Here is a 12840-nt window from a genome sequence, read left to right on the forward strand (position 1 = left end):
GCTGTATTTAATGTCTTATACTCTACTCTTAGCTGTTTATTACAATCATGATGATTTTAAACTTACGTTAACAGATTTGAAAATGCAATGACACCGATTCTCTAAAATTATATCTTTAAAAAAAATTCCTGAAAAATAGTTTTGCGATCTAGACTGAAATTCCTCATCTATTTTTTTTGGGGGGGGGGGGATGAGTGTTCACAAGAAATATTTCATGCATGTGTTGTTACGGTTCATTAACACGCTACCTTATTATCAATTTTCTTTAATTATCTCCCCTTCTTGAAAGGAGACATGGTCCTTCATTTGAGCAAATTGGATTTCCCTATTTTCAAGAAAGATTTTTGTAAAATTGAAAATGGTAGACATATCATTGGAGAAAGTGAATGTCTAAAGCTAAAACTGATTAAGTCATAAAATATACAATTTTCTGGGGAGAGATAAACGCAGACGATGATTATTTGAGAATTCCCCATACATGGTATTGTCAACCATCCATTGAGTCCTCCAGAAATCTCTTATTCACCCGATCCCTTACTTGACGTGAGGGAGATGAATTAATCATTTTCAAGCACCTTTTTCTACAGTAATTTTTGTTTCAATAACAAACACTTTCAGTTTAAATCATTTCATCAAAAGTGTATCTCGAAACATTTCTAATACTTTATATTTCACGACATCTATATCACTGCTAACGTTCCAGCAACGAAGCTTGAATTTTAATATTCTCCCAAGACGCACTCTATATCTGTCATGAGTACAGAGTCCCAAACCTAAACTCTGAACATTACACTGTAAGTTTGTAACTGATTCTTATTGAACATTACTCCTTCGATGCGCATCATTGAACATTACTCCTTTGATGCGCATCACTGAACATTACTCCTTTGATGCGCATCACTGAACATTACTCCTTTGATGCGCATCATTGAACATAACTCCTTTGATGCGCATCATTGAACATTACTCCTTTGATGCGCATCACTGAACATTACTCCTTTGATGCGCATCACTGAACATTACTCCTTCGGTGCGCGTCACTGAACAATAGTCCTTCGATGCGCACCAGTGAATATTACTCCTTCGATGCGAACTTTCATATTTTGTTCGTATCTGTTTCTGTCTATCATCATATTCTTGTTTTTCTTTTGACTTCAACATTTCTTTATTTTGTGATTACTTAACCTGGTTTGGGTCAGTTTACGCTTTATAATCCGCGAAGCCGAGTGAGACGTGATTAAGTGATGTCGCTTTTCAAGTTAAATATCCTATACGTATTTCTATACATTTATTTGGTGTAAACCTTTCTTATTTTATCGTCTTTCTCAAGAATCACGTGACTAATTTCATAGGTATTGGATATAAGGTATTCTCAAATGACTTTCTACACCTTCCTTTAATGATTGGCCTTAGATCCGCTCCTAGTTTCTTGATTAAATCAATTTTCACGCAGTTTTTTTTTTATTGATGGTGTGTCTAAATAATTGTGTCTGAATAATGATCGTAAAAAGCAGACACCGAAAATAGCGGGGATTGAATAGTAGCGAAATTAAGGATGTATATCACAGTACAAATAGCGGGAATTAAATAGCAGCGAAATTAAGAATGTATATCACAGTACAAATAGCGGGAATTGAACAACAGCGAAATTAAGGATGCATATCACAGTACAAATAGCGGGAATTAAATAACAGCGAAATTAAGGATGTATATCACAGTACAAATAGCGGGAATTAAATAACAGCGAAATTAAGAATGTATATCACAGTACAAATAGCGGGAATTGAACAACAGCGAAATTAAGGATGTATATCCCAGTAAAAATAGGGTGAAACCATTGATAAAGAAAACTTGCTTGACAGCTTCTTTATTTAAAGATGATTGACTCAGAACTGACTCCTAGATTCAGTTCAGCGGCACACTAAAGATTTCAAGTTCTATATACATGCGCGAATGTATAGGAAAATTCATTTTAAACTACTTAAATACCACAAAAATATAAATAATCAAAATAATGTGCAAGCATTATTAATTTGTGTATATATCTATTTTGTTCAAACTATGACACCTAAAGTCAGATCGGAGAAACAAGAAAAAGAAAATTTAAAAATAAAATACCCAGGAAAAAACTGAGTGCGATTTCCTACTACTAATGGAATAAATGCATAAACATCGTCATGCAATGAATACATGTAATAAAATCATGACTCTCAGGCTAGAGGTAAGCCACAACAGGCATCTTAAAGTTTTAAATAGGAATGTTTAAAAGACTCTTATGTATATCATATAATTATGTACGTGCAATTTTTCAAATTGATAAACTTTATGCAGCATCTTCATCTTCATATATTCATATCCCGTGGGGATTCGAGTCTTCAGTACCCTTTGCTTGCCGTAAAAGACGACTAAATGGAGCGGTCCTTTGGATGAGACCTCAAACACCGAGGCCCCATCTCACAGCAGGTGTGGCATGATAAAGATCCCTCCCTGCTCAAAGGCCATAAGCGCCGAGCATAGACCTACATTTTGCACCCCCTTCACCGGCAATGATGACGTCTCCATATGAGTGAAGATTCTCGAGAGGGACGTTAAACAATATGCAATCAATTATATATTCATTGTGCTGTACATCTACGCATGATCTCCAAAAATTGTTCAAAGTTTTACATACTAAACTGCGAGCATCACTGTGTGGTGTCCACTTGTATTTGCTCAAATTTTGATTTTCGGGGTTTCCCTTCTAAAAACTATGACCCTGGGGTCTCTCTCCTATGAAGTACCCCTCGGGAGCAAGGCAGAGCCACGATAGATATCAATATATTCTGTAAAAAGGTCCCCCTCTTAATAATTCAATTAAGTGAGAACAATAAATTCTCTTTTAATTTTTTTAGGTAAATTCAAATTTGTTAAATACGTATGTGAAACCAGAGGTGTTGGCTATCTTAATTACAACTAGGAAGAATTGTTTCAGCACATTAAAACTGATGTTTTCCCTTCAATTATTCATAGATTTAAAAGCATTTTTATGGATCATCTTTAAAGTGGAAAATTAAGACTTACGGTACATAACATTCGCCTAAATGTTTATATGTGCTTCAAACAAGGAACAGTGTTGTGAGCATATTGTATTAAAGTAAACGTGCCAGCATGCCAAATATCAAAAGCCTATGTCAAAAGACAAAAACATTATGGTCCGAACGAAAATATACTCCAAAATTCTATTATTTGACCTTTACATAAAAGGTCAAGGTCAAATGTCAGCAGAAATGGCACATGATACACTATCTTATCATGATGTACCCACATACCGAATGCCTATGTCAAAAGACAAAACAGTTATGGTCCGGACCAAAAAAATGCCACAACAATTTCTTATTTGACCTTTACATAAAAGATCAAGGTCATCAGAAATGGCACGCGACACACACACACACACACACACACACACTCTCTCTCTAATCATAGTATACCTACATACCAAATATCAAAGGCCTATGTCAAAAGATAAAAAAAAAGTTATGGTCCGGACGAAAATATTACTCCCAAAAAATTATTAATTGACCTTTATATAAAAGGTCAAAGGTCATATAAACGATACACGACACACTGTCTCATCATGGTGTACCTATATACCAAATATCAAAGGCCTATGTCAAAAGACAAAAAAGTTATGACCCGGAAAAACTTTATATGAGAAGCGGAAGAAGAAGAAAAAGAATTCTTATTATTTAAACCAATACATGTATGTCCCCTTTCAGGAAAGGGGAGACATAATATAATTAGATTTTATGAAATAAGACGATTCTCGATTATCTGAAATCAGACAATGAATAAGAAATGGATTGAGTGTAATATATGATTGTCAAGGAAATTAAGTTCTTGTTTTCGTTTGTGATTGATCGATTGAATATTTATTATTTAATGTCCCTCTCAAGAATATTTCACTCAAATGGAGACGTCACCATTGCCGGTCAAGGACTGCAAAATTTAGGCCTATGCTCGGCGCTTATGACCTTTGAGCAGGAAGGGATCTTTATCGTGCCACACCTACTGTGACACGGGACCTCGGTTTTTGCGGTCTCATCTGAAGGACCGCCCCATTTCGACAAACATGGAGGTACTGAGGACCTATCCTAACCCGGATCTTTTCGTGTATGTTGCAGGATAACCTCCTTGGTCTCCATATGTTGTTTTAAAATATAAAATACATGTTATCCTGCAACATACATGAATCCAAGAACTTTATTTCTATGCCACTAACGGCCGATCTTCGCGGTGTCTTAGAGGTTAGAGCGTTCGCCCCGCATGCGGAAAGCCGGGGATGAAATCCCGGCCACGACAGACCTTAGTCTTTAAAACAGGTAGTAACAGTTCCATCGCCAAACGCTCGGCATCAGGTGTGAATGTCACGGGTCCTCGGAAATGATCTTAAAAACGGATGTCCCGTGTTAGAGTAGGTGTGGCACGCTGAAGAACCCTCACTGCTCAATGGCCTTAAGCGCCGAGCATAGGACTAAATTTGAAGTCCTTCACTGGTCTTGGTGACGTCTCCATATGAGTGAAAAATTCTCGAGCGAGACGTTAAACAAAATACATACAATCCTACATAGGTATATAGCTACGAATTAGGTCAACATGATGTCATGGTATTTTCCGAAACAGCCTACATTGTTTATTGCTGACGTCGGAAAAGGGTGAGATTGTAGGGGTACTATTTAGAAGATTTTTTTTTACAAATATTAGTTTGATATTAACGGATTATATCAATGGCTTTGAATACACAGTTCAAAGAAAAATTTGTCTGTGCATCGACATGTTTGCATGTGTATTGCTATCGGAATGCATTTAATACTGAATGACAAATGTTCTTCAGTTATTTATGAATTTGTTTTACAACATATATTGATTGATTTTTCTGATTAGAAAATTGAATTAGCAGTCATATATCGACTTTATTGTTGCATTAGAAAAATACGAAGTGCAAGCAAGATTAGAATCATTTGCACATAATTGAGTTATTAAGACTTACTACGTATGATGGTATATCGCAAAATAATTACCGCTGTATTCCTTTGATCTTTGCCAAAATTGTGGTAGAATGAATTTTAAAGTAGTAGTCCTATACAGGTCGATAAGTGACTTATGGTATACATTAATCATCTTTAGTCCTATATACATTTAATAAGACAAATATACAGTATGATAAGTTTGTAATCCAAATGAAATACACGAATACCTGTAAAATTCTCTTTTCTTAGAAAACTGTTTCCAGATAACAATTTTTTTAAAAAAGAAAACTGCTTACCTTCAAATGTCTGCATGAAAGACACTGGAATAAAACCTAAATGAGAAATACATAAAAATATGATCAACTACTAAAGACCAAAGCCCGTACTATTTGTTTAATGGTAGCAGAATGTGTCGCGGTAGTTAGGAGATCCCCATACTGTCTGTGAAAAATTGATGAAGTGATTTTCATTTCACAAATATAAAAAGTCATCTTACATAAGAAGAAATTTCTTTATGGTCAAAGATGTTTTTAATATTTCATACTCACAAAAGACCGTGAGAAATGGAGCGACCAATTGATGGCGAATCATGCTTCTTGATTAATGTCTGTGTTCCTGAAATATTTTGGTTCTTGTAACTTTAATGTTCCAGCAGAACCCTTATCATCAATGAAAGTCTGTTAATGAACCTACCACGGGTATTATCTATGGCATTGGATTATTTCGCTCGAGTTTTCATTGATACATAAACCAAAAAGAAAAAATCCTGAAACACCTTTTTGCTTTTGAGGTGTTTACAATTTTGTATGACGCCGTGACTTTTTTTCTCCTGTAATCTAATTTCATGAGAGAAAAGATAAAACTTTGCAATGCCAGTGATATTGATTAACAGGATCGAACAATGGATTTCTACCGAAGTCGTAATCAAGTCTTTTGGATCCTGTAACATCACCATCAAGCATGATTGATCATATAGTCTACCTCACTGAGTTCGTCCGAATATAAAATAATTATATTCTAAGTATAAAAACGACAAATAACTCGTGTGTTAGGAATGTTACTCCCTATAACCTTTAATTAATATATAGATATCAAAATAGTTGTATTATGTGATAGAAAACAAACTATAATCATCTTTTTACAAGTCATAAATCGTTATTTATCATTGTGTGTCTTAAATATACATACATTTATATACTAGTATACTCCTAAGTTATGAGCGAAACTCGATAATCGAACAAGAACGAGTGAGGTTATATATATACAGTGTATATAGTAGATGGTCACATGATGATAGAAATGTAACGCATTTAATTCTATGAAAGTTCCATTCGCTGAGTGCAACTCACAAACGAGATCAGTTTTATATTTAATTCATATTTATTTCCCAGAAGCATCGCATTTCATTTCAGACTTCATTACGAAATATACATTTATTATACACCTGTTGAATACGGCTTTGCTCACCTTCAGCACCATACTTAAGAAAGGACCGGAAATCCAGATTCTATGTTCAGTGTTCGAATAGATTTTGTTTGTTTTACGTCCCTTCGAGAATATTTCACTCATATTGAGACGTCACCAGCTGTACGTGAAGTACCAGTAATAAAGTGAGGGTTCTTTAACATGCCATCGTCTGTCGTGTAAAGATAGTGTGTTTTATAATCTGGTTCCTGTTAGATGTAGGGTGTTTGATAATCTGGTTCCTGTTAGATGTAGGGTGTTTGATAATCTGGTTCCTGTTAGATGTAGAGTGTTTGATAATCTAGTTCCTGTTAGATGTAGAGTGTTTGATAATCTGGTTCCTGTTAGATGTAGGGTGTTTGATAAGCTGGTTCCTGTTAGATGTAGAGTGTTTGATAATCTGGTTCCTGTTAGATGTAGGGTGTTTTATAATCTGGTTCCTGTTAGATGTAGAGTGTTTGATAATCTGGTTCCTGTTAGATGTAGAGTGTTTGATAATCTGGTTCCTGTTAGATGTAGGGTGTTTGATAAGCTGGTTCCAATCTCTCATTAGAGGGCGTTACGCTACGCTTCACAACACCTCTGTTATCGTCTGATTTACAAAAAAATTGTAAAACAGAGCGTCTTTGAAAATAAAATAAATCAGCATCATTTTCAAAAAATAAAACATAAATTTATGAGTTAAAAACATATTGGTAGGTATCGAAACGCTGTATTACGTTAGTGCAATCTCCATATTTATGGAACTATTTTGTCTTGTCAAATGTATTAATTTCACTTTCACTTCGTACCTATGAACTCTACATTAGAAAAACTAGCGAGATTATAATGATGAAAATCTGACATTACACAGAACAGAAACGTGTCTTTCTGTTGGAGTCAAAGACGCCATTTTGTCCGTGCGAGATCATGTGGTTAGCCGAACTATTTATCAGACGATAACAGAGGTGAAAGTGAAGCTTGCGTAGCACGCCCTCTGGTGAGAAAATGAAACTGGTTCCTGTTAGATGTAGGGTGTTTGATAAGCTGGTTCCTGTTAGATGTAGGGTGTTTGATAAGCTGGTTCCTGTTAGATGTAGGGTGTTTTATAATCTTGCAACTGTTGCAGGTATGATGTTGAATAACCTGTTACCTGTTGCATGTAGGGTGCTATATAACTGATAGCTGTTGAAGTAGATGCTTTATTACCTGTTACAAGTAAAGTTTTTAATGATGGGATACTTGTTGCAGGTAAATTGCTTTAAAATCCGATTCGTGTTGGAGGTAGGCTGTCTTATAAACAGGTACATGTAACAGGTAGGGTGCCTTATAACCTAATGTAGCGGTCAGCTGGATTTTATCACCGGTGGCCAGATAGCTAAGTTGGTAGAGCACCTGACTAGAGATTCAGGGGGTTCGTGTTCGAATCCCGGTCTGGTCCGTTCAATTTTCTCCCGTCCAGTTACATTTGGTGCCGTTGACCACCCTGGACTTGCAGGTGCAAGTCATGTTTTAGGGTAAGTGCTTTATAAGCTGGTACCTGTTGTAGGTAGGGTGCTTCTGTTACAGGTATGATGCTGTATAATCTGGTACCTGTTGTAGGTAGGGTGCTTTTGTTACAGGTATGATGCTGTATAATCTGGTACCTGTTGTAGGCAGGGTGCTTCTGTTACAGGTATGATGCTGTATAATCTGGTACCTGTTGTAGGCAGGGTGCTTCTGTTACAGGTATGATGTTGTATAATCTGGTACCTGCTATAAAATTCGTACTTTCTACAGGATCGAGGGAAAGTTCTTGATATTTTTCACTTGCACAATAATAATCTAGTGTGCCTTGGATTTCGATTGGAACTTATCTGCCTTCCACGCGAATTTTAATGGGGATTTAGAACGAACATCATCTCTATGACCTATAGAAGTTCCTGGTTCTTCATATTTCATCATTTAGAATTTATTTCTCTTATTCCTTATTCAGTTGGTTTATTGAGAATTACGGATAATCCATTATTAATTTTATATTCATTCATTTTTATTCGCTCAAACCACAATTAATGAAAGTGGTGCATGAGGTACAATACAGAATTTCCATGTGTTAATAGAAGTTACGTCAGAGGAATGTATATAGGTATGCAAATAAACATAGTGAAATATTTACAAAAATATGAAGCTGTGTGTTAAGGAGAACAGACTAATTCATATATCTTTAGAATAATCCCGTGGGGATTCGGATTAGAATAGGTCCCCAATACCTCTTGCTTGTCGCAAGAGGCCACTAAATGGGACGACCGAGGCCACATGTGGCACGATAAAAATTCCTTCCTGTTTAAAGGCCGTAAGAGTAAACCACTTGTGTCTGAATCTAATTTTCTAAACAAATAATGAAATATATCCGTTGTTTTACATTTTATGCAATGTGAAGTGCACTAGTATGATTTTGCTTTCTTTGTTAAGAGTTTACATATTACATGTAGACCATTCGTTTCATTATTCTACCTGTGACATATATAATTAACCAAAAAGAAGGACTTATGTGTATAATGCACACATATTTTCACATAATCGCACGTGCTTTTTTAAAATAAAAATAAATAATCCATGTTTTTTTTTTATAAATAATTTCCTATATAAATCAACCCAGCTATTTATAATATTTTCCTTCAAGGCAAATTCGATTAAGAAATTTTAAATAGAGAACCTGAAGCTGAATAGAGAACCTCGTTCCATTCGTGTAATTTGCAGTTCTCTCGGGCTCGGGACCGATAAAGTTATGAATGTCTTGCTTGTGCAATGAAATGAATTTCAAAGTTTTACGGCACCAGCTGCAAAAGACTTTTTGAATAATTCTTTTTTTTTTTTTTTTTTTTTACATTTTTGAATGATAAACTGATCTTCGTTTCGGGCATCGCACTAGGTAATTATGTTTTCGTGTTTTATTTTTCTTATTGGGGTGGGGATCATAACAAGATATACTTTGAGAGAAATAAATGAACTTGAACTCGAAAGCCGATTAGTATCAAGGAAATTTTTGTCTTATGACGAGATGATTATCTCAATATTACGAGAGGAAAAAGTATGTTACTAATCCGACTTCTACGAAAGCCGACAAACATCAAGGACATATGCCTATTCCTCCTTATGACGCGATAGTCATAAAGTCCTTGATACTAATCAATTTCGCTCTTATGGATGCTTCGCGACATTTATCATGCGGAAAAGATCGCTCGGTGACCAATTTTCTCAACACCAGGGCCGTAAATTAGCCTTCAATTTGGAGGAGGCCGGAAATTAGGCGGGGGTCTGGGGGCCACCCAGGCCCCCAGACGCTGAGCACATTTTGTGCACACTGAACACGTTTCGTGCAAAATCCTTGATTCTAGGGCCTTCTAAGATGTTACTTGACTAACTCATTCTAAAAGAAAGATTTGGAATGCTTTTTAAGGGAGGTATCATGTTCTTAGTTATTGGAAACAACATAAATTCTAATGAACTTTAAATTTTAATTTTTTTTGGCTCAAAAGTTGGAGGAGGCAGCTGCCTCCTCCGCCTCCATGTAATTTACGGCCCTGAACACGCACATGTATATTTACAAGATCCGATAAGTATCAAGGAAATTTATTTCTTGCAATGACGAGATGATTATCTCATAGAAAATAAAATCTCAAAATTCAACAAATGGAAATAAAAAATATATATGTAACAAATCAGCTCTCTCTCTCTCTCTCTCTCTCTCTCTCTCTCTCTCTCTCTCTCTCTCTGCTGATTTGTGTATGTGATTCCGGTTTATACCAGCCATGGTTACTTTTTATTAATACATGCAACTTCAAAAATTATGTGGCAGTATGTAAATTTTGTAATTGTATTCTACACTAAATCTGTTTTTAATAATAAAAAAGCAGCATTTTGTAATTCTATTCAACACTAAATCTGTTTTTAATAATTAAAAAAGCAGCATTTTGTAATTCTATTCAACACTAAATCTGTTTTTAATAATTAAAAAAGCAGCATTTTGTAATTCTATTCAACACTAAATCTGTTTTTAATAATAATAATAATAAAAGCAGTGTATCAGCTTTACTGCAGTTGTTCCGGGTTCCTCAGAGACATACCTGATTAAATCACAGGATTTTAGACTTGTATACTATCTGCGAAGTCAAACAGATGGAAGTTTAGGAGGAGGTTCGTCTATCCCATCGCACTATTACGTCAGGAAGTAGAGGTGTATGCGAATATACTATTTCCCCATTCGTGTAGTTAATTAAAAATGTTTCGTGTAGTTCATTAAGAAATGTTTCGCGTAGTTAATTAAGAAATATTTTGTGTAGACAATTCAGAAATTTCCCGCTTAGTTAATTGGAAAATGGCTCATGTAGCTGATTAAGAAAATGGCTTTCAGATTTGTAAAGAATATGTGATGATAAGAGAGCACATTAGCCCTCCATGAAATATATGCCTGTGTGAGGAGTCTCGATTTATACCAGTACATCTTAATCATTTTCATTGCATTTTTATAATGATTGGAATGACAGAAGTGTATTCATACTCAGTGATTGGCCTATTTAAATTTTATGAGATATCAACTTCAATTAGTATGAATGTTAACATCTTCACAAGTCAAGGATTATTGATTCGTAACCTCACACTAACCCTTGACATCACACTCGGATCACCTCGGTCGATTCCAGTTTGAAATTATAAGTTGATAATGTACGTGCGTTGATTGCACATGTGATTTCATGCATATACAATGGTGTTTTGTGATTTGGTTGTCGAAAATATTGATAAAAATTAATGATGAAGAATAGATTTGCGCCCTCAGTATTCAGTGAGAAATAACTCACACAGTATTGTAAAAAAGGTATTCCATTCCAGTAGGTTTTAAAAATAATTATTTTAAAAAAAAATTTATTTAGTTGTCTTTAATAAAATTGCTTACCGAATGCATATAATTTTTAATTAATCTTATTTACATTATATACCTCCTATTTCACTATATAACTTGTACACTCTTGACGCAGTGACTTAAAACAGAAATATACCTTTATCATGACCTTGATGTTACGTTCATTCATATCGTCGATGTTGTCCTACGATGATTCTGAGTGCTGAAATGTCGTTCTATGAAACAGACACACCAGAATTTAAGGTGACTCGTTACACCAAAAGTTCATTTCATGGCTAATTAAAGAATCCCATATGACGTGTCATTTTACCTTCGAAGAGTGATACAAGCTTCCACTTGCTTTTGTGATTTTTTGATGTGTTTTCTGATGTGATAAAAACAAACAAGAGATTTCAGAGTCCAAATATCGCTGTGATTTGATGCATGATATGAATATCTAATAAAACATGCATAAAAGGCCCAGACAAACGTTCTAATATTTTGAATAAAGAAATATTCAGGAAAATTGGAAACGGTATTTGTTAATTTTTTTTCAAAACCCATGACGAACCTCTTCAAGGAAAATGTCAACTTTAAAAAGGATATATCAAACAGATTATGATTATATTGAATTGAAATGAAATGGCCAAAATTCAGAAGAAAAAAATCGATTTTTCAAATTCGAACCAAGCCCGATGAAATTGCGTTTTAAACAAATATTTTTAAAAGTAGTCATAGAGAACATTTTAATCAGAAAACTACATTCTGTTGTAGTAAAATGGTTTACAAATCAAACGAATCTATAAAGCAAAGCAATATCTTGATTAAAGCAATACTAACTCTCATTTTGGTGTCGAACATTTTGATTGCAAAATTAGGATTTTATGAAAGAAGAAATAAGGTTTATAAACTTTTGTTATTGATATTTGTGTTAGAACACCTATCCAGACGCTCTGAATGAAAAAAAATTACTTTATTGTCTTCCCGTGCAAAAATTGATTATATATAAGGCTATATATTCAATAGAATCGAAATCTTTATTTTGATTGATTAATTGATTGTATATTGCTTAACGTCCCTCTCGAGAGTATTTCACTCATATAGACACGTCACCATTGCCGGTGAAGGGCTGCAAATTTAGGCCTATGCTCGGCGCTCATGGCCATTGAGCAGGTTGGGATATGTATCGTGCCACACCTACTGTGATACGGGACCTCGGTTTTTACGGTCTCATCTGAAGGACCGCCCCATTTAGTCACCTCTTACGACAAGCAAGGGATACTGAGGGCCTATTCTAACCCGGATCCCCACGGGATTTTTATTTTGATATAATCTTAAACTTGAATTTAATTTAATCAATGATAACATACAAAATTATCATATTAGCACATTCTAACAACAAAATAAAATTTTCAGATTTAGAGCTAGTATTGCTTTAAAAAATGCATAGAATTAGCAACAATTTTATTAGTCCCCTGCCAACGAAGTTGACGCACTTTTTTCTGTTTT

The 12840-nt window shown here is 34.9% G+C and overlaps 1 protein-coding gene across 1 annotated transcript in view; it reads right to left on the reverse strand.

The window, feature by feature from the left end:
• The window catches only part of LOC125680997 (uncharacterized), a 40910-nt gene that overhangs the window by 7460 nt on the left and 20610 nt on the right, over positions 1-12840 (reverse strand). Inside the window, exons 3-4 of the mRNA XM_048920871.2 lie at positions 5558-5624; positions 5306-5341 (exon numbers count right to left, since the gene is read on the reverse strand). Of these exons, the coding sequence (XP_048776828.1) occupies positions 5306-5341; positions 5558-5600 (79 nt within the window). The 5' untranslated portion in view covers positions 5601-5624. The remainder of the gene's footprint in view (positions 1-5305; positions 5342-5557; positions 5625-12840) is intronic.

This window comes from Ostrea edulis, chromosome 2, assembly GCF_947568905.1.
Source record: "Ostrea edulis chromosome 2, xbOstEdul1.1, whole genome shotgun sequence".
NCBI classification, from domain to species: Eukaryota; Metazoa; Mollusca; class Bivalvia; order Ostreida; family Ostreidae; genus Ostrea; species Ostrea edulis.